Genomic DNA, 22454 nt, shown 5'->3' on the forward strand with positions numbered 1-22454 from the left:
GCTCGACACCTTGACAAATGTAATTCCATGTAGAAACATGCGTTTAAATAAAATATTTTACCAAAAAAGTTACCCACGCTTTAACTTGACAGACTGTACCTTCAAAGTTGCATCAGTTATTTGAATTGTTTATCTCCTGAAATTATTTTTAAATTGTCTTTTCACTTGGCTTAATTTCTTTTGATTAGGGTTTCTTGTGCGCTGTTTAAAAAGACCGCAAAATTTGTATCATCATTACAATAAGTAGCATTATAACAGACAGCGATCATACATTGCATTTCAAGCCTCGCTCTTCGAGATGATAATGCAGCAGATCTCGATTTTCCGGAAAACTTATGACGTTTAGAGCCTAATTTGACAAACAAAATACGTATATTTCCCGCTGCTAAGTTCTGCCTATTGTGACGTAATTGTGAACCTTCATTGTTATTTCGTTTTGACGAAGAATTGCAACGTGAATTTCATTAGTCACAAATTAATAAATAATAGGAAAATTAAAGAAAATTAAGTGTCATCATAGTGATTCCGAGGATGAAGGAGAAAAAATCTAAAGAAAAATAAGAATATTCGAAAGAAAACTAAGCCTCCATAAGAAACATAAAGAGAGGACCTTAGAAGTTAGGTTGGCGTCGATTAAATAAAAAGTGGTAGTCACTGATTAGCTTTCAATTTTCTGTCTTTTTTATGTTTGCATAAGAAAGTGCCAAAAATATAGAGCAACCAGAGGATTCTGTTGACGAGGAAATTTATCTACCGAATCTAACTAAGCGGATGGTGCAATAAATCACCTGTCGATGAGAATATTTTTTCAAACTTCTTGGAGACGATCTTTCAGCTTTTCAAGATGCAACGCTAAAATTTCACCCTGACTTCGCCTCAAAATGGAATTAATGTCTAATGAAGGGAGTTCCAAAAGAATCAAAGGATTAACTTTTGAAAAAAAACATCCACGTAAAGGAAACTGTGCACTAAAATAACCCGCCTTAACCCCGGAATTACTTTCTCCGGCTTGGGGAACAGCTATCACTATGCTTATGTTTAATCCGGAAGATGTAATTGAAGACTGAAGCTTTTTGAATTGCTCTCCGGTTCCGGAAAATGAATAGCAAATTTAAATTAGACCGAATCGATGATGCAAGCTTTCATTCGTTGCTATTAGGAGGAAGCTTATCGGAAAAGATAAAGGCATCAAAATCAATCGAAAAGATCGGTCAGAAAATAAAACCACAAGCTCCTACAAAAAAGTAATTTCCAAAGCTAAATCAGGAAAACTAAAAACCTCACCTCCCAGCCATCGACAAGTGGGGGATTATCAAGGATGCGTTTCAAAAAGTCCATTCTGTCAGAGGTTCAAAAACAATCAGTACTACAGACATCAGGCTCAGATGACGAACTCACAAGGTTCTCAGAGCTTTGAGAACTCTCAAATTAAACCCCAACGCGTCTGGTGACACAAACCGCGTTCCCGTAAAACTGAACAGAAACGTTAAGGGTAAGTGTAATTGCAGGAAATTTAAGGAATTATATCCAAAATTGACCTTGATTACTAGAGACAATATATGAGTTATTTTATAAAGGTGTTTTGCAACAATCTAAGGCATGCGATAGTCAGTTTCTATCCACATATTCTACAATACAGAAATCAGACGGATCTTGAAGATTCATAATAAAATTTAAGAAATTAAATTTGTTCATCAACGCTTCATGCTTTAAAATGGAAGATATAAGGATCACAACACAATTTTTAACACTAGGTGCCTTTTGAGCTTTAATAGAATTATAGATGCCTTTCTTCTTGTGCCAGTACATACGGATAATAGAAAGTTTTTGACATTAAAATACTCAAACAGAATATTTAAATTTACGTGCCTTCCGTTTAAACTTTGCTTAAGTTCGATGATTTTTACCAAAATGATGGAACTGGAAGAGAATATACTTAGAACAAAGGGTTACACTTCCACTGTCTATCTTAATGATTTCCTATGTTTTGGTAATACCTTAACAGAATTCCACAAATATGTTACGAAAACTGTAAAACTTTTCGCAGTAGTTGAATCATTTTCTAGAAGATCCGAGTGTACACTTAGGGAGGTCGCGCAGGTGTTAATATCCCTAGAAGCTTGCTGTCCAGTAATTTCATACGCATGGCTGTATTGTAAAAGATTCGAAAGATATAATTATTTATCATCGCTTTTTAACAATGGTAATTGTGAGCAAAGAATGTCCCTATCTAGAGACATACAGGAGAACTTTAATTGGTCAAAGGTAAATCCAATCAATAGTTATAACCCAATAAAGAAACATTCATTTGAACAAGAAAGCAATTACAATGCTTCTTTAACAGGTTGGGGAGCCCAGTGTGAAGCTTTAAGTTCCTTTGGTTATTGGAATACTGAAGAGAGGAAATTTCACATAAATCATCTTGAACTTCTCGCAGCTATGTTGGCCATTAGATGTTTTGCTAATGACCTTAATAATTGCGAAATTCTATTACGGATAGACAACACAACCGCAGTTTCGTATGTTACCAGAATTAGAGGTATCTAATTCCTCACATTTAACAAGTTTGCTCACGCAATTCAGCAATAGTATGAGTATAAGGGGATCTGTTTATACGCATCGTATATTTCTTGGAAAAATAATGTAGAAGCTGATAGGGTTTCAAGGATTGATAATCTTAAAACGGAATGGGAGTTGAATAACTTTTCTTATCAAGATATAGTAAACGTCAATGGGGGGCTCAGATAGATCTTTTTGCTTCGCGAGTTATTAAGAAATATGATCATTACTGTCCATGGCATAGGGACCCTGGGGCTTTCTCTGTCGACAGATTCCATATTCTATTGTACATATAAACGATACTTTTACGCTTTTCCACTAATCTCGCTAATTCTTCCTACTCTCAGAAAATTGTACATGTTCAAGCGATAGGCATAGTTGTAGCGACCCTCTGGCCTACACAGCCTTATTATCCCTTGTTTAAGTCGTTACTGATGCAAGGAACGATCAGATTCAAAGCAATGCCCTAATTAGTATTTTCTGCTTGCAGTAAAGTACTACATCGACTAGTGCAGGACTTTTGCAGGAGTGTTGTCCCGTAGGCGTTCAGCGAATGAACATAAAGTCTTGTATTTCTTAAGTTAAAGATTTAATAACGAAGCGTCATTCGGATTACTGAATTCTGCCAGATCGGCTATTTCTATTGTTTTAAGAGAAAGTATGTCGAATTCTTCTACACTGAATAAATTCTTTAAAGGTGTCTTAAAATTAAGACCACAAATGCCAATTTATCACAGTACATGGGATGCTGGCCCTATTTTAGATTTTGTAGGAGTTTCATCCTTTATAATCTTAGGATTGCGAGACCTTGTGAAAAAACTTATAAGACTGGCAGTATTTAATCTAATCTAATTCTACCGTATTTGAGAGAAAAGCCTAACTTGTGCGTCATGACAAATATATTAGCATATCTGTATAAAACTAAGGATCTCCAAGGCGACATAAAAAAAATTATGAACTTCTGTTAAAAAACGATTCGCACCTTTATGGATGAAGGCTGTTTTCCATAAAGGTAATGTAAACACATTGCTATTTAAGGCTTATTATACGAGACTTGCGTTTCTCTCCTCCACTTCCTAAGAGGCATAGATTTAAGTACTGTAAGAAGAACGGCTGGCTTAACATCTAGGTCGCAATGTTTCGTTAAATCTTATAATTGACCAGTAGAAATAAATAGTAATAGCTTAGCGTTAACTATATTAGAACATGGATAAGACTTTTGTTAATTTCTTTAGCGTTTATATTGTTTATGCTTTCCGTACTTTTCAAGTGCATATTGTAAATGAGGTATGTTTCACCATTAAATTATGTAAAACCAAATTGAAAAATACAGACTCTAAACATCTACGTTGTAATATCGAACAACGAGGCTTGAAATATAATTAAACGATTAAACGAACTTACCTGTGTGAAGTTCGATCGTAATTATATAATCGCCTCGTTCAAGATGATTATATTCCACCCATACTTTTATCTTACGTCTAGAAAAATATTGTTTTTCCATTTTCCAATAATACATAGTCACGTTTACGAGATTAGCTGCCTTTTTAATTTGATCAAGCTCTAAATAGAAGGAAGTTTCACGATCATGGAGAGTCAGATCTTTAAGATGGGAAATATATATATTCTTTGTATTTTGAAATTAGGCTCTAAACTTTGTGAGTTTTCCGACAGATCGAGATCTACTACGTTGTAATCATCTTGAGGGAGGCTATCATGTAATTACGATCAAACTTTACACAGTTAAGTTGGTTTGATCATTTGAATATAATTGAATTACAAAAAATATTTTAAAAATACATGTTGTTTTTTATAAGTTTAAACAATTTGTTATTAAATATATTTTTTTATTTAAAATGTCATCATCAGTAACAAAATTTTAAGTCTTACTATCATAGTAAAATTATTTTTTCACCGATCGAATTCTAGACACCACAACTACCTTAAGTTGCATAACTGAAGAAAAATGTTTGCATTTTTAGTTGTTAAAAATTGGTAACTTCCCAATTTCAAATTATACAATTTAAAATTTTAATAATTTTCAGTTGTTTCTATATTTTCCAATGTAGGATTTTCAGTCTATGTGCTAGGCCTAAATACATACATTACCTACTTTTTTGTAAAAGAAGTTCATGTCTACATGAAATGAGATCGAGTCTAAAGTTGTGAAAATTAAATCAAACGTACAAATAACGGTTCACCTGATTATAAATCTTTATAATTACAAAATAAAAATGAACTAAAAGTAATTTTTGTTTTTATGTAAATACAAACACGTTAGGTCGGATAAAACTAATGATCACCTTCTATTACTTTTTCAAAATTTAAAACTCGATATCTCATTGCATATAGACGAGAGTTTGCAAGAAGTGAATGCCGGTAATGTATGTATTTTCTTATTTATTGCAACTTTTTCTTGAAAAAATGATTTATTATTAATAAATTCGAAGCCTGCTGCATAGAATGATTTTCATTTTCATTTATTTGTACATTGCATCCCTCTGAGTGTCTTAAAGTCAAAATGGAAATTATTCCAGTAGTTATAAGCATGCTTCGCTAAAGCTGTGCTTATTAAATTTTCAATAATTCAATTTTCATGTAATTTCTTTCTACATTTAATGGTCTACTAGTATTTCCAATCAATGGTTTTTACAATTTAGCGTTTTAAATCATATTTTTTGAAATGTATGTAAATATATGCTATAACCATTTTCCGTGCTTAAGTATGAATTGTTATTAATTTAATTAATATTTAAACGATACAAATACACTCACATTCACGCCAGCAGCGAAACACTGTGCGGTATTTTGGAGGCGCCCGCTCTTGTAAACCCCTATTTCTTCAAAGCGAAAAATTTCCCCATTTTCGTCGAAGCAAGGTTTTAAAGGGCAAGAATTCTACTTTTTAAAAACTATTTTTAAAAACCGATATGAGCAGCTCTAGCGGGACCAGTAAGCGAAGCGGTCACTATGTAGTCACTTAACCACCATGCAATTGCATGATTCTTCTGCCTATGCTAGTCTTTAAATCTGGTCTCGTGTGCCTGAAGGACACGGAGCGACTCAAGAACAAACACCTTTTGCACTTTCCCCGCAAGTATTTTAGCATTTCCCTCACGCGCAGGGATATTTTGCAGACACATAATCAGTAATAGTTTAGTTCCTACAGGTAGGACAATGTTTACAACGATTAGCTTAACAGAATATTCTGAGTATAACCGTCGCAAATTACTTATAAGGTATTTATAACTCTCTTTCTGTTCGATACTATGAAGTTTTAGTATGAGCGGCACTTCTCATTTTCGCAAAATGACTCTATTTCCGTTGGAGTGTTTAATAGAGTGGTATCGGGGCTAATGCCGTAGAGTGACAGAGATGGTCATAAAGGAGCATCCTCCGTTGCTTTGTACAAAAAAGCTCCTTTACCCACATCTTAGGGTTTCCTGATTATTTTAAGGAGAGGGTCTCATCCATTTGCGACAGTGTGTACTATGCCCATTAAATTCTGATGTAAAGACATTCGAGATTCAGTATGCCGCGATCACCTTGAAGGCGTATTATGTAAATTCGCGGAACAAATACTTGTGGTGCATTCTTTTGTTTATGTGCATAACCTTCTGATACTTTGCTCCTCATCGACTGTTCGGAGGATCAAACATGTCGATAAGATCTTTGTATTTCTACCGGAAAGCACTCTTTATGAATTTTACGTCCTGAATACAGCTTTGTAGCACGCCGAGGTATGCATCAGTCTCTCCAGCGCCAAGATGTCGTATAGCATTTCGGTCGACGAGCTCAAGGTGTTCGAGGATGCCATTAAGTTTTTCTCGCTTTAGGTCTAGCTTAGCACTATTTCTTAACCCAAACTTCATTTCAATCTACCGAGTGTACTGCTTTGGAAAGTGCAATTTATGTCCTTTCACCTACCACTCCAGAATAGACCTGTCCCACTTTAGATGCGAGATTAAAATATGGCAGGATACCTTCTGATTCCGGAGCGCAATATTTCTTTATGTCTCTTAAAATCCATCACCTTCTCGGTAGCAACAGGCGGGCATTCCTCCTCAGGTGTTTTGAGGTCGACAGTAACTAGATGGTCTTCGAAGAGTCGAGATGGGTCAGTGAAAACCTCTTAATTTTTTTTACCCGTATCTTCCTCCAACATTAATTTACAATTCCGATGAATCGTACAGACGCAAACGGTATGGGTTCCGCTGACCCCTAAAAGAACACAATGTTTCGGAGAAAGTAGTGCAAATTTTCTGAAGCTCAGAGGAAAGTATGGTGAATTCCTTTATATTTATCTTAAAGTCCCCTAAAATATAATAGAAGAAGACGTTTCTGCATCAAAGAGTGGTCTTTATCGGTTCTTACAGATATATATTTAATGAATAGTTTACCAGTCTTCGCCGAAGTATCTGGTAAAACCTCTATTGAAGTTCCAAGATTTTTTTAGCTATTTTTGAAATTCGCCTACTGAAGCTAAATTCTTTCGTGAATTCATTAACCCTCCATGCTCTCGCAACTATAATGAAAATACTAACTCTTTGAAGAACATTATTCTGTAAGATGGAAAATGTTTCTCCTAGTTCATTTACATTTCCTCTAATTCAGTTTCTGTTTCTCAATGGACTATTGCGGTATTAACTTTATATGGCGGTAAAGAAACAAAATTGAAATGTTCCTTTTGATCTATATCAATAACAATTAAATTAATATATAGTAAATTAAGAAATGTCAGGCAATCTGTAACATCATTTTTATATTTTTTTCTTTCTGCAATCTCTACAAGATTGATTATTATCGGATATAACCAAAAAAAATTTTTTATTCCTTGATAGATATCACAAACCCTTGCATCAGTGGCCCATTACAAACAAATTTTCGTAGGGATTGCAGTATCTATTGATAGATGACAATTCGTGCGCGTACGTTTTGCATACGTCGATGTAGGCACCAAATGCTTACAAGAATGCACTATGAATTGAGTTTGCCATTTTCTACTGTAAAGATAAATTAATCATTAATACCTATCCAAAAGAATTTTAAATTTAAATAAATAAAAATGAGAAATTTTCAAATGAATGACTGTGCGCATAATAAAAATCTATTTTTAAAAGCATAAAATTAAAAGAAGTTAAAACATAACTTCAAAATAGAAAGATACAAATTCATTAAAAAACATGCAAGAACTAATTATAAATGGAATAAGATGTATTAAATCGAAAACTAACAAAACATTTAAGTTAAACTAAGTTATTATTTAATGTATGCATATACGTTTAATTTGCAAATTTCCGAAATCTAGTAGATGCTATCACGACGCCGCGCCGGTTCGCGCACTCTCGCACTGGCAGTCACAGTTCGCTTATAGGTTAAGCCTCTTTCTCGCTTGCTGTGAATAATTTTTTGTATTTTCTTCTTTTTATTTGGAATTCATTTTTTGCTGATCCTATTGAAATAAGACCCAACGATTCTCAGGCATGTCCTCGTCTAGTTGTTGAATTCAATGCTATTTTAATAGGTTTGCTTGATTTTGAGAAATTACATCCTAGTGAAGATCAAACTTACTTTTACCGGATATGCAGAGCTTTTACAGTCTGCGAGTGTTCGAAAGGCCTAATTTCCATGCTTCCTGGTAAAGTAAATCTTTGATGGTGGCTCACAACTGCATGCTGTATGGTCAGATATTACACTTCCAACAGCACTTCGTCCAAGGATCTTGTGGCATCCTTGACAACGTACAGTAAGATTATGTTATTTGGGTCATGCGTATAAAAAAGTAGTAGAGCCTCTTTTCTAAAATAAGGGTTACGCTGCGTCTCGTGAAAATATATTGTTGACTCTGCTTGTGGATGAGAGAACGCTAGTACGTCAAATAGTACTCATCAAAATACTTTCTGCAAAAAAGAAAAGGAGTCGTCGAAACAGGAAAATGTTCTGAAATGTGTAATTCCTACAATCCTCTCTAACGATGATCTGAATGAAATCCACAGGGAGAATCTTGAGCCTTTGCAAAAAAATCTATGATTGCCTGAAAATGCCTTGTTATAATCAGGCAATGGAGGGGTGCGTAGAAGAGGTGACGGAGGAATCGAAGTATGACTTCGGAATGCAAGCTTGAGATGGTTTTATTCGAGCTAGGTTATTGGAAAGGCGGTTCAATCCAGTAGGGGTAATACTCGATGGGCAGCCACCTCTACGTCATGAATGCTGAGTAGTATGGATAGAAGTAACACAGATATCATCGAAGAGCTGCACGAAGGCCTGAAAATCAACGAATAGTCTTGAGTGTTTTTTCCTCAAATTAATCTTCAGCCGCCTTCCCAAGTGAGGTTCCTTTCAAACACTGCAACCTTGGCTAAAGTCTTAGGAGGTACTAGCGTTCACAAGTAGTTCATACAGCACAAATTTCTCTTAAAAATGGATTTTTATGGCACTGCCACAACTGCTGTTATCTTGTCTAATTTTGTTCGAAATTGTAAATCTTCAAACGCAATGTGCAGGCTGACAATGAAGTCACAAATAGCATTCGTTAACTAAAATCAAAGCGATTCTAGTGCACTTAGCCAGTTCATGAAATAAAATAGAAGATCCACGCTCCTACTTCAGCGATAAAACAGGGCTGCATTTTTACAATTTAAAAACGTTGATAGAGAATTTTTTCTTCTATCGCAAAATATACTTTTTTCTACCTTATTTTAATTTTATTGTTTAATCGAGAATCGTAAGAAAGAGAGAAAAATCGTACTGATTCACGTATCATATATAATACCATTAAAAATTTGCAATGACTATTTAAGTTCATTTAATGTTAATTATATGAAAATTAATCTATAAATTCCTCTTTCAATTCATAAAAACATTAAATAAAGGGTGAATATGCAAAGTTGTATAACCGCCAATCTTTCAAAATTGGTTTTATTTTATTTATTTATGTTTTCGAAACTTGGGAGAACTTTTCAAACATTGCATTTCGGTAACTGACGGCTTATTGTCCATTCAAAGTCGTATAAGAACCAATGGAGCCTTATGTGAATTCCGTGTTTTCGCAGACACTTTCGGACTTTTAATGACTTTAGTGACTTTAGGACTTTTAAGACATTTAACTCAGTGCTAACAATCTGTTTGCCTGCGATTCTGTATTACATCTTGTCTTTCACGTATAAAAAAGTATTTTAATGTTGAAAATCGTCAAACCGTGCGTTTGATTATATTATGGCATTCATTCAAAAACATTTTGGTCCAAAAAGCAATTTTCTAGGTCCTATATTTCTAGAGAAATGATTAATCGCGTGGAGGAAAACAAGAAATGTCGCGTTAATGGCGAGGAACACACGTCTCTCTTACTTTCAGTTCATGACGCTGATATACGACTTTGAACTGCTAGACCACCTTCACTTATACGTGGCGAAGTTTCAAGTCATCGTATCTTCCTCAATTTTAATCGAAATCGTTTCAAACTTGAATAAGTGACATGTCACCTTATAATGAACAAACATTTGCGAGTTTTTCAAAAAATATTAAAATTAGAAACAATGTGAGCGTTTTCCCGCTCTCCCGTCAAAAATTGGAAATGGCGGTTATACGATTTTGAACATCCACCCTGCAAATATGAAAATGTCTTTTATTTCTTTGCAAATTGAAATTGCAAATTCAAATTTTTTTATGCAAACATTTGAACGACAATTCAAATATTGCTAAATATTGGAAAATTATTCTTTTTTAGAATAAAAAGATGTCAAATTGAATGGATTAAAAGTGAAATTTTTTAGATTACCAAATTATTTGCATGGCATTTGAAATTGAATAGAAGCGTTTAATTCTGAGTCTACTAACTTGAAATTATTTTTATAATAGAAATTACGCATTTTATACTAAATTGTTTTTATAATGAAAAATCAACAAACCTAAATTGCATTAAATCGTGTGATATTCAAAGTGTTTGGAGAAATATTTTTCTACGCATATGTAAGTGTTCTGATCAAAAAATAGATTTATTTTTATTTATTGAACAGTGTACGGGCAATGTCATTTAGTTAAAATCTAAATTATCTTAAAATTAAGTCCTTAAGGATGGGCCTCCAAGGCCACCATGCAATCTCAACCCTGATTTTAAACAACGCAAAATTCGTATTATACTATTTTTAAAGTTACAATTTGATAGCGTCTCAATTATAACTCTTTATTTAGATGACTTCTAAGTATTTCTTTAATCCTGCAGTTAGGCCCGTCATCCCTTCTTCATTCTCTGCCATCAATAATATATCGTCTGCGTATGTTAACGCCTTTATCTTTTCCTTCCCTATCCTAACTTCTCTCCATTCTTTTCTCCACATTTTTTTTCCAAATTTGATATTAATATCTACCTATTTGCTATCTATCTGACTGTGAAAATCCAGAATTGCCATGAAAATGGGTCGAGCTTATAATTCTTGAAACCGGCCTACCTTAAGAACGATAGATTTTAAAAGTCGATGTGTGGTTTTGTTTTCAAAGCGCGCTGTATTGTAAAATGACATGGGAAGGTGCGTACGCGAATAATGGCGCCTTATCACCGCTATTTCACCTCTACTTCGCGAAACCAGCGGAGATTTGCCTGAAAATATAAACATAATTAAACGCATGGGATAAAAATAAAACGACAACTCTTTAAAACTACTTTCTGGAACACTTAAGTCCTAATTTTCTCTCAACTCCTAATACTTTTTATATTTATTAATTTATTATATCGACTTAGTTATTAGCTGAAAATGCAAATTTTAAATTAATTTTATTATTTTCAAATAATAATTATGGGAAAAAATACTTAATACTATCAGTAACTGCAATCGCGCGAAGAGCGCGTTTACATCACTAGTAATAACATCGCAGCCTTGAACAAAAGACATCATTTGTTACAGGATCCTCTCGGTGTATAAGCAAAAAATGACTGAATCTTTAACTTTAATTTTGATTTAATCTTCATAATTTTGTATTATTATTTTCTTGAAAGATACGCTTACTTGGAATTATTACATATGCAAATTAATCTTTTATAATAAAAAAAAATTATATAGCACCAAAAAAATTATATAAATTATTTTAAAAAACTAAAAGACTATCTTTTGATCTGAAAATTAATGTAATTGATTCTACAATGATGATATATTATCTAAAATTGATTATTACATTTAATAATTTCAAAAACGCGCTATTTACAACTAATCAGATTGTCTTTGCGACGCATGTGCAGTATAGTAGAGAATCTGAATTGGGTTTAGTGGAATTAGATTGCATGAAATATTATAAAGTAACTAATTATTCGATATAGTATAATAGATATTAAATACAAATTATGGATAAGTTCTCAAGCGAAAATAAAACGAAAAACTTATAACACCTATTTTTAGGAAAATAATTACTTATTGAAGAAGTTAGAGAGGGAAGGGAAGGGAAAGGGGCATTAAGAACATGAAGTGCCTTTGCCAGTATATGCGGAAGATTCAGTGGGAGTAGCGAATAATGAAAGGAGTGTGAATATGATAATGAGAATGTCCGAAAACTATGCGCTGAGAGAAGGCATGTAGGTATCTGTTTGTATGAGTGGTTTTTCTATGCACTTCATGTCATAATATATTATCAGATTTTTTGTAAACTAGTACGTCCAAGAAAGGCAATTTTCCGTTTTTTTTTTTTCAATTTCTATGGTTCACTGGATATTAGGATGTAATCGACTGATGAAATCGAATAACTTATTTAGTTCATCTACTATGGGCGTGAAAACTCGAGTCCTCTGGCTTTGACGTTGAATAAGTATGTGAAGAAAAAATCGTAGGTTAATGAAAAAGGTATCGTTTTAAAGGTGCAAATGTTGTACGTTAATGAGCCGAAAAGTAATATTCCAAAGAATTATTTGTAATAGGAAATTTGATAGCTTTTAAAAACAGTGAACTTTGAAGCACAGTTTTTCATAGAAAATATAATGGGAAAAATCTGAAAAAATCCATGGTGATACATTAAACATTTCCGAACAGATTGCCGTCGAAAAATTTACAAAATATAAATAATTGTTCGTTTTTTATGAATAAATATGCGAGCGCACTTTCTTCAGTTCTAATGAAGATAATTAAGTGATTTAAATTGGAGGTAGTTCCTTAAACTATCTGTAATAATTTATCATTTGAATAAAGTATGTGCTTTTTGTTGTCTTCGTACAAATTGCGATATTTGAATTCAGTTTTTTATATGGGAAAGCAAGTGCAATAGCCCAGCGTGGTGCCGTTTTTTCAAAAGAGCGGCCTCGGTTTTCCTCAATACAGGGAAAGGGTGTGAAGGCCAGAGTCAGACAGAGGCACAAGTTGCGTAGGTCGGGCTGAGAAAAACCGAAGACGATCCCCTGAAAAAACGCACCACGCTTGGCTCTCGCACTGTTCAGAAATGTTTAATGTACCACCATGAATTTTTTAGATTTTTCCTATTATTTTTTCAATAAGAAACTATGCTTCGAAGTTCACTGTTTTTAAAAGCTATCAAATTTCCTCACTTTTCATCGTATTTTCAGATCTGTAAGCTACAAATAATTTGTTGGAATCTTACTTTTCGGCTCATTAACATACAACATTTGCACCTTTAAAATGATACCTCTATCATTAACCTACTATTTTTTCTTTACATAGTTATTCAACGTCAAAGCCAGAGGACTCGAATTTTCTCGCCGATAGTAGTCCATGTCGCCAGATGACAAAAGTGTCGTCAAATTAACAAATCCAAAATTCCGGTTTGAGCTTGGATTGACTGAAGATTTTAGTTTTTAGATGTTCCATAAAGATGTTGGCTATTAAAGGTGAGATTGGAGATGCTATTTCTGCTCACATCACTTTTGTCATCTGGCGACGTGGACTAGATTAACTAAATAAGTTTTCCGATTTCATGAATCCATTACATCCTTATATCCAGTTCACCATGGAAATGAAACAAAACGGAAAATTGCCTTTCTTGGACGTACCAGTTTACAAAAGGTATGAGAATACATTAGGACATGAAGTTTACAGAAAACACACCTTTATAAAACAAATACCTACATCTCTCCTCTCCCCACCACTCATCTCAAAAACAATCGGTTATCAACTCCCTTGTATGCAGAGCTGTCTCTATAACAGATACAGATAATTTAAAAAAAGAATTACAAAACGTTAATCAAATTCTAATAACTCCTAATACGCTGCAGGTGAGATGGAGTTAGCTGTCCAAAAAGAGAATTGCAATTTTTTTGAAACTACAATTTTGGGCTGCCCTCTCCATTGTACATTCAAGACCTGACTTCGATCTCTAGGATTTCGAGAAAGGAATTATACTTGTGATTGAATTTTCGGCTCAGGTCGACTAGTCGGATATTGTCATGCCCTGCGGCCACCCATCTCACAGTGGTGAGAAGTGGCCATAGGTGTGATTACCCGCGGTTTGCGATGAATCAAACAACGCCGTGTTGTTGACCACTGCTTCTCCACTCCTCGGCAGCGGTCAATAACACTGCGTTGTTTTTCCTCTTATGCACGTACGATTTTCTATGCGGCGCTCCTGATTAGTCCAGCTTCATATTTTCATAACTCAAAAACGAAAACTCGAATACTGTTTTTTTAAAGGACTTCGATTTATTTTTATATTTTATACAGCCAAAATTGACCGGGCATTTAGTTCTGGGACACCCTGTTTATATTATATGCTTATATCGTTACAATTCTTCAAATAGCCGCTGTTGGCTATAATTTCTAATTAATAAATCCTATGTTCTTTGCAGGAACTTGCAGATGACGATAAGTTTGCAATTATACCAAAAAGAAATTGTCCCCACTTAAATACGGTAAATGATGTACCGAAGAGCGGAATTGATGTCCATTCATCTTGTGAAATCTGTGCTAACATTAGTGAGAACTGGATTTGTTTACAGTGTTATTCAGTCTGTTGTGCACGGAATATCAATCAACACGCATTGATGCATGAACAGCATACACGTCATCCACTAACGCTAAGCTTCAGTGACTTATCTGTTTGGTGCTACAGATGTGAATCATATATTGACGATCCTGTAAGTACAGGATATATAGACGATTCTTCAATAAATTATAATTTCATGTCTCTAGAATTTCTTGTAATGTTGCTGGACTATTTCTAAACTTTGAAAGGGCTTACAGCACTACCCTCCTGATAAAGAAACATGACATCTGCGCAGTTTTGATAATGTTGTACGTTTTTTACAACGTTTATTTTTGTATAAAAAGACGGGTTTAACTATGCCAATCGTTTTAAAAATTTTAAATTAAATATCGAAGTTTTTAGGTCTGTACTAACATATCAAAAACGAATCTCAAAAAATCCTGATGAAAAAACAATACATTTGCCACAATTTTACCGGTTGCTAATGTTAGAAAAATTTTAATTTTTTAAAATAATTCCTCAGCTTAAAGTTACAAAATTTCATCGTAGGGGAAACTATGCAAAAGTAGGTCAGGTGTAACCGTAAGTCATTTGAATTTATTGTAATATGTACACCAAAAAATTGGAGATGACTTCAGACAAAAAAATTAAAGGAATAGATGTTAGATCCTTTATTGAAGATAAAACTTTCAACGTTTCGAGAGTATAACACTCTCCCCATCAGAAATGAAACTTCGTTAAGGTCGATTTAAGTTTTAAAATTAAAAGAACCATCCTCTCAGGTTCTAATTCTCAATTAATTAGTCTGTTAAAAAATAAATAAATAAATAAAAACGTTTTTTCATAATAAAAATATTTTGAAATTTAATGAGATAGTTATTAAAAATTAAGCGACATGAAAACAAAAAAAAAAGAAAATTTGACATTTTGTTACAAATAAGGTTAGAAAATATAATTCAATTGCTTTGTGTTTTTGGCATTATAATATTAACTGGAAAAACATTTTCACACTACCCGCATCGATTGTACTTCACGGAAAATTCATAATACGTTCTATGGGACGTATAATAAACGTATAAACGAATTATGTGAATTTATCTCAAATAACTTGAAACATATACTTAAACGAATTTAATTTAAGCTCAAGCGAAACTAATTTTCTTTACCACAAAAGAAGATACTGTAGAAGAAAAGTTAAAAGATTTGTATTATTTATTTTAATTGTAAAAAAATCCTGAAATAAGATGTAATTTTGGATTTCAATAGTTTTATATTGCAAGTAATTTTGTATAGAATTTAAAGTATTTTTTTTTAATTGAATTTTTTTGTGAAAGTATGGTATCTGATTTATATTATCATTCTCATAGCTGTTATATACAACTCATGATTCAATTCTAAAGTGTTTATTAAATAAAAACTGAACAATTTTATTTTGCATGGGTGGTTTTCTTGAAATTATGAATTTGCTTGTAATTCATGTTTTCTTTAATATTTGCTTAATATTTGTGAGATTTTTTCCAGATTATATTAACTAATAATATTCTAAAAAATCAGAAAAAAGAGTGTTAGAAACTTTATTTTAATGTCTATTTTATTATTTAAACTTTAATAGTTTTTGTATTTAAAATTGCATTTGATGTATTCTCTGATGGACGTGTAGAATAATTAAATGGCGAGAGGAGTGGAGGAGTGGGGTGTGTTGAGCGTAGAGCGATTGTCTAGTGGGCGCGCGTGAATCTGTAATCATTCTTTTGGACTTTTTATTAGTATATTACATTTTGTAACTAATAACAGTATGTTAATGGGTGAGTGTATTTGTGTCTAGACAAGTCTAGACTTGAGTATGTCATTCAGAAAATTCACCAACAAAGAAGTTCGATAGTAGTAGAGTTATGTGATAAAGTGAATATGTAAGTTTTTTTTTTGAGTGTGCGTCCTCGAGCGAATTTTACAGTATGAGCGGTGAGCGCGCTGCTGAACTATAGCGTTCATTTTTACAAAGGAATACGTATGTGCGCCATTATCAAGTGCAACTTGAAATTATTCAGAGTGCACTTTTTATGAAAGCTACAAGAGCAAGTCGGATTGAATCTCGTGGATACGTCAGAGAGTCAGAAAAGTGAACATGTAAAATTAACATTGAAATACGTAACTAAAGCTTAACCTAAAGTATACTCAGGCAAACTTAACCTTGAAATAAATGAGTAATACTTCGAAAATATACGCGAGTAATCTAAAGCAACACATCCGTGTTAGTTAAAATATATAACGCCCAATAACGACAATAATTAAAATTTTATTCGAACTGGGCGAATCCACGAAAGTATTATCTGACTCTCGCGGAGCTTGATCAGTTTGCTTACGGACTGCAAACCCACGCAAATAGTACGCAAATGCAACACTTTTCAAATTAAGATTCGATAAGATCGTATGATTCCGTGGTTTTGAATTTCTCAAGATCGCCAAAGACGTCAAATGCTTCCGTTTATTCGAATTTGTGGAGCACGGAAAGTTGATCAGAAACAGGAGATGATTGGACTCTAAGCAATGTAACGGACGTGAATAATAGTACAGTGTGGAATTCTACTGAGATTTATCTCCTTTAATCTAAATCTGCAAATTTACGCTCAACTTGGATCGAGGCTAAGGAAGCCGACTTTCTCGAGAGGAACGTCTATCATTTACAATGATTGAAAATCGACATTAATCAAGCTGATAAAAAGACCGCGTACCGACCCAACTTTTGTTAATGATACAAATAATTACCTCGGTTCAGTTCGTTTAAGTTCATTTCCCTCTTCACCCCTCCCGGGGCGAGTACCGACTCATGAGATACAGAGCTTCTAAGACAATTTTTAATCGTAGATGGTTATCGTAGATGTGCAATGATGATGACGATGCTCGATCGTTTGTCTGTAAAATCTACTAAAGACTACAGATCGCAAACTCAAATCGGATTACAGATTCGTTCCACGTCATGCCGAACCTCACCAAAAGTGTTCAACAATTCGACGTAGAAAAAGGGAGCGTTTCAGCCAAGGAATAACTGAGATTATAAACGGCATGAGCTGTCTGTACCGATGGCACGTAAATTTCGTTATGGAAACAGCTAGATCTTATCCATGATGTGGAGCTTTAATTTGGTTTAGGTTTAGGCTTATCTGTCACAGATGCAGATTTTGTGTTGTTCTTGCATTGCTTATTTTGCGTAGGCATGCTTGGAAATATCTATTGCCTAATAGAAACTGCGTCAGAAAGTAATTCACCTCTCAATGCATTTGATCGATCCAGGCTCTGAGGTGTTATGTCAGTCTGAACTTTCACCTTCCTCTGTAATCGTTCTGCCATCCTGTCTTTCACAGCTGTATGTTATGTGCGCGGCACTTCACTTTTGCGGTGATTTTACAGACAACCGGCTTCCTCTGGTAGATATCTTTCTGCTCCCGTACTAGAAAATCGATTGAGATTATCCCTGCGATCATTAGCACCGTGGGTTCGGAGACCATGCTACTCACGTTTTTACGTCTGACTTCTGCTTCCTGTGTTGGTCAGAAGTTGGTGCTTACTCGGTTATGGGTCTCCAACGTTGGCCATGGTTCTGCGTAGGGCTGTGGCTACATTGGAAGTTTTGTAGGATGCCTGCCTGATCAGTTCCCAGAAAGTCAGCCTCTGCTTTTTCACTGTTTTGGAAAAATTTCCAGCTCCAGGCAGCTGTTGTACTTCGACAGTAGCAATTTCGGGTTGCTACGCGCTACTATCTTTATTGCTTCCGGTAGTATTACATTCGAGCGAGGTGCCTTCCTGTTTTGAAAAACTGCGTGACCTGCTCCAGTTGCTATTTCTATAATCTCATTGTATCTTTTTTTGTGCATAAAGAAAAGTACGTCCACGATATTCGCCATCGTTTCCTCGTCGCGTGTGCCGGCTAGTTCCAAGGCTTCTTCACTGTTTTAAAAATTGTCGTCCTAATAATCCCGTCCGTAAGCCGTTTTTTTCGCGTTTGTTGGGATATAAGTCGTAACTGCAGGCACTAAATTTTGAGGTGAACAATCTCGTCGTTCCACCAGTCTGCCGGTTTTCGATGGTTTTGCGGTTGTTTTTAGTCTCAGTTTTTTCTTGAAATAAAGATTTTTAAACTATGAAAAATGTTATGAGGTAAAAGTTCACTGATGGAACTCAATTTTAAACCACAAATATCAGTATTTATTGGTTCATAATTTTGTGAATATTTATACTGAACAATTTTTGGAAAACGTCCCATGAATGAGGTCAACTTTAATTTCAAACAATATTTAAATTATAATTAGAAGTTACTATTTGTAAGTTACAAAATACAGTAATGAAACTCGGTATCCGGTCTCTGACTTATTAAGTAGATGAACTGGTTACACAAACATACACGACTCGCTTGTCATTTGTTATATTCATATATGTGTACAATTCTGAAAGTTAAATTCTCTCGCTCTCTTTTCTCCCTCTTAACATACCATCTGCTCTGTAATGCTGAGGCAACAAAATAAATCATAATTACTAACCTATTCAAGGTTCTCAAACAATAAAAGGAAAATTAGTCTTGTTTTACAAATGCCATCCGCTATAATAAAAGGGCTTAATTGAAGAGTATAGAGCTTGAAATGGTAGATTAGCTGTGTGAAGAATTTTGCAAATTAAAGGATGGGAAGGATTTAGAAGTCCTGAAAACGAGTGAAGTCGGTAATAGACCGATTATTTAAATTTAAAAGGTTTTATTAAACCGCACTTACAGAGGTTAGAGTAAATGGTGTTTTCTACAAAAGCCCGAAACGGGCGGTGAAGCCAAGCGCAAGCGATTATACAGGGCGCCCGGGCGATGAAACCAAGGTACTGGAAGCGTGGCTTGGTATTTTCTGCGGTTTGTCTTAAGTTGTCTTGGGTTTTCTTGGGTTGTCGTGGATTGGTATTTTATTCTGTTTTTCTTTCTTGTATTTTTGTCCATTGTTCCTCTTTGAGAGTAATTTTAGTAGTTTCTTGGAATTTTTGATTTACTTCTATCCAGCCTTCTTTTATGTACGTGGTCCTTGTCGAATCAGGCACAGTATGATGGTTTTTTGTCCTGTTCGATATCTCTCCACAATAAGTATCGTGAAACATATAAAACTGTGCTGAAACCATCCTTTCGCAATGCCTACGCTGCCACATCTTTAGGTCTTTCATCTTCTTCTTATTAGCTGAAACAAAATTTAACTCATTGTACTTTTCAAACTGAAACAAAATAAAATTTTATCCTGTTTTTAATTATGTTCTTTTTCATTTCATTTCAAAAAAATGTAAAATCTCGACTCTTTATTTGAAATATATTTTTTCCAAATCTGTGTTATTCGTTTAGATTAGTATCCTTTTGAAGTTCCGCTTTCCATCATTTTTCTTTTCTAAAAATTAACTCATATCTAAATTGTACTTTTATTCTTAATTAGAAATCGATCTTAGCCTCTTATAGTCGTATTAATTTTTATTTAAAAAACTTTTTATATTCTTGTGAAAGGTATTTGTTTAGATCAAAATTCAATTGAATTATTAACTTAATTTACAAAATTATTTATATCTGTGATGTATATAAATAGTAAAACTATGTTCTCTATTGTGTTTGTGAAAGGTCAAAAATAAATTTTTTTACTATTACTATTACTACTCTTACTACTATTTCTCCAACTCTTAAATTATGAACTTTCTGTTTATGTCTGGCCATTGCCTTTCTTTCTCTTTTCTTCCTCTTCTCTCCTTTCCTTTCTTCTGGCGTCCCAGAAAGGGATCCTTGTCCCAACTCCCACCACTTTCTGCACGTGTGCGTTAGGAGCGCTTCCCTTAGGAGCGCTTACCTTAGGAGCGCAATAAAACAATGTTTTATTGCTTTTTAGAACTTGTTCGCCAATTTCAAAACTTATGGGCCTACGTCTAAGATTGTAGTAGCTAGATTGCATTTTATTTGCGGTATCTAAATTTTTAATTACATCTTCTCTAATTATTTTTAACGTTTGCATTCTATCTGCCTATTTTTCTGAATTTTGATATTCAATTTCGCTCTTTTGGTCTAAATCTTTATTCAATGCTTGCATGGGCTGGAGCTCTCTAACAAAATTTAAAAAATCTGTTGTGAAACCTGTAGAAGAATGCTTACTTTTATTTAAAGTAAATTGCAAATCATCTAAATTTGCATCCCATATCTTATGGTCCTTTTCTAAATATGCCTTAATTGCCGTTTTAATTGACCTATTACACCTTTCAGTTGTATTATTTTCCGTTTTCTGTGAATAATATTCTAGGTGTTCCCCATTTCGAAATTATATGTTTATGAAATTCTTTTTCAATTGTTCACGATGATCCACTTTTTACTGGGATTACTTCCTTTATTCGTCCATAGTTCTTCGATTATTCGCTTTTCCATAAAACCTATCTGATTATTTACTATTGGTTTTATTCTTTGACAAATATCGCATTATTTTACATATTTAAGAGTTTCAGACTAAAGTCTGGGCCAAAAATAATTTTCGGAAATTTTTGCATACCTTTTTCCATACCTAAGTGACCTGCTTGTTTATTATCATTATTTTCAATGAAAACGTGTTCCCTTAGTTCTTTTCTTATTTTTAGTTTCCACGGGTTGCAATCTAAATTTAAGCTTGATTTTAAAGGGTTGGTTCTGTAGAAATATAATTGGTTGCCGCGTATTATTTAATTTGGATTTTTTAAATTGTACAACCATTTCAATATAATATGATCTGTGATAACCTTAAAATAATAACCTTTTAAGTATGGTTTAAATATTCTAATCGCCCAAACTACTGCTAAACATTCTTTTTGTGAAGCAGAATATTTACGTTGTGGCCCATTCAGACCTTTATTGCAAAAGCTATAACATAATCTTCGCTGTTTATTGTTTGTGTCAAAACGGCTCCTAGTTCTATATCACTCGCATCAGTTTCAAGTTGAAAATAACTTCCAAATTCAAGACAGGCAAGAATTGGTGCTATCGTTAGTAAGTGTTTATTTGTTGTAAACGCCTGTTTCTTTTTGTCAGACCATTCTCACTTTTCTTCCTTTTTCAATAGCTTTCGTCATGTTTCTATTATTTCAGAAAATTTTAATATGAATTTCCTATACCAAGAAGCCATTCGTATCAGTCTTTGAACTTGTTCAATTGTTTTAGGCCTTGGGAAATTTAAAGTTGGTTCGATTTTTTCTTCATCAGCCTGTAATCCTTTTTAATTTACTTTAAACCCCAAATATTTTATTTCCGAACATCCGGATTCGTTTTTATCCAAACCTATTGTTAAGCCTGCATTTTTAATTTGATCTGAAACAATTTCTAAGTATTTTAAATGTTCTTCAAAATTTTTTTGAGACTATAATTATATCATCGAGATAACAAAATACATGCGGCTTTAATGCTGCTGTTATTATTCTATCCATAAGGCGCTAGAATGTAGCAGGAGCATTTGTGAATTCAAATGGCATCCTCTTAAACTGATACATTCCTTTTCCCCGAACAATAAAAGCTGTTATCGGTTTAGATCGTTTGGAATTTGAATCACGGATTTTATGACAGTCAAACGTCAATTGTCATTCTTGATGCCGTAAATAGTTAGTTATATGTTTGACATTTACAAAATGGGACGCTATTCGCTTGAAGAAAATTGGGAAATATTAAAAAATTATTTCCAAAGTGGTGAGTCTTCTACTCAAACAGTGCGAAATTTGAAAAAAATATTTGATAAAAAAAATGTGCCGAAAACTCAATTTGTGGATCAATTCGTTAAGCGGGTTCGTAAAACTGGAATGTTGGTGGATAAACCAACTCGAGAACGTACTCGTTCAGTGCGCTCAACCGAAAATATTGCTGTTGTGGCTGAAAGTGTGCGTGAACAACCATCAACATCAACTCGGCACCGTTCACAACAATTGGCCATTTCACGCACTTCTCTGATGCGAATTTTGCGAAAAGA

At 33.9% G+C, this 22454-nt stretch overlaps 1 protein-coding gene across 15 annotated transcripts in view; it reads left to right on the forward strand.

The window, feature by feature from the left end:
* Positions 1 to 22454, forward strand: part of LOC117174093 (histone deacetylase 6) — a 788923-nt gene that overhangs the window by 707712 nt on the left and 58757 nt on the right. For 13 of the 15 annotated variants that reach the window (XM_033362808.1, XM_033362803.1, XM_033362811.1 and 10 more), the window contains one exon: positions 14339 to 14626. The exons of 1 other annotated variant lie outside the window; for it this stretch is intronic. In XM_033362808.1, coding sequence (XP_033218699.1) covers positions 14339 to 14626 — 288 coding nt within the window. Of the gene's footprint in view, positions 1 to 14338; positions 14627 to 22454 lie in introns of those variants that run through there. One more of the 15 variants, XM_033362815.1, reaches the window with a different exon arrangement.

Source organism: Belonocnema kinseyi, chromosome 6 (genome assembly GCF_010883055.1).
Source record: "Belonocnema kinseyi isolate 2016_QV_RU_SX_M_011 chromosome 6, B_treatae_v1, whole genome shotgun sequence".
Lineage (NCBI taxonomy): Eukaryota > Metazoa > Arthropoda > Insecta > Hymenoptera > Cynipidae > Belonocnema > Belonocnema kinseyi.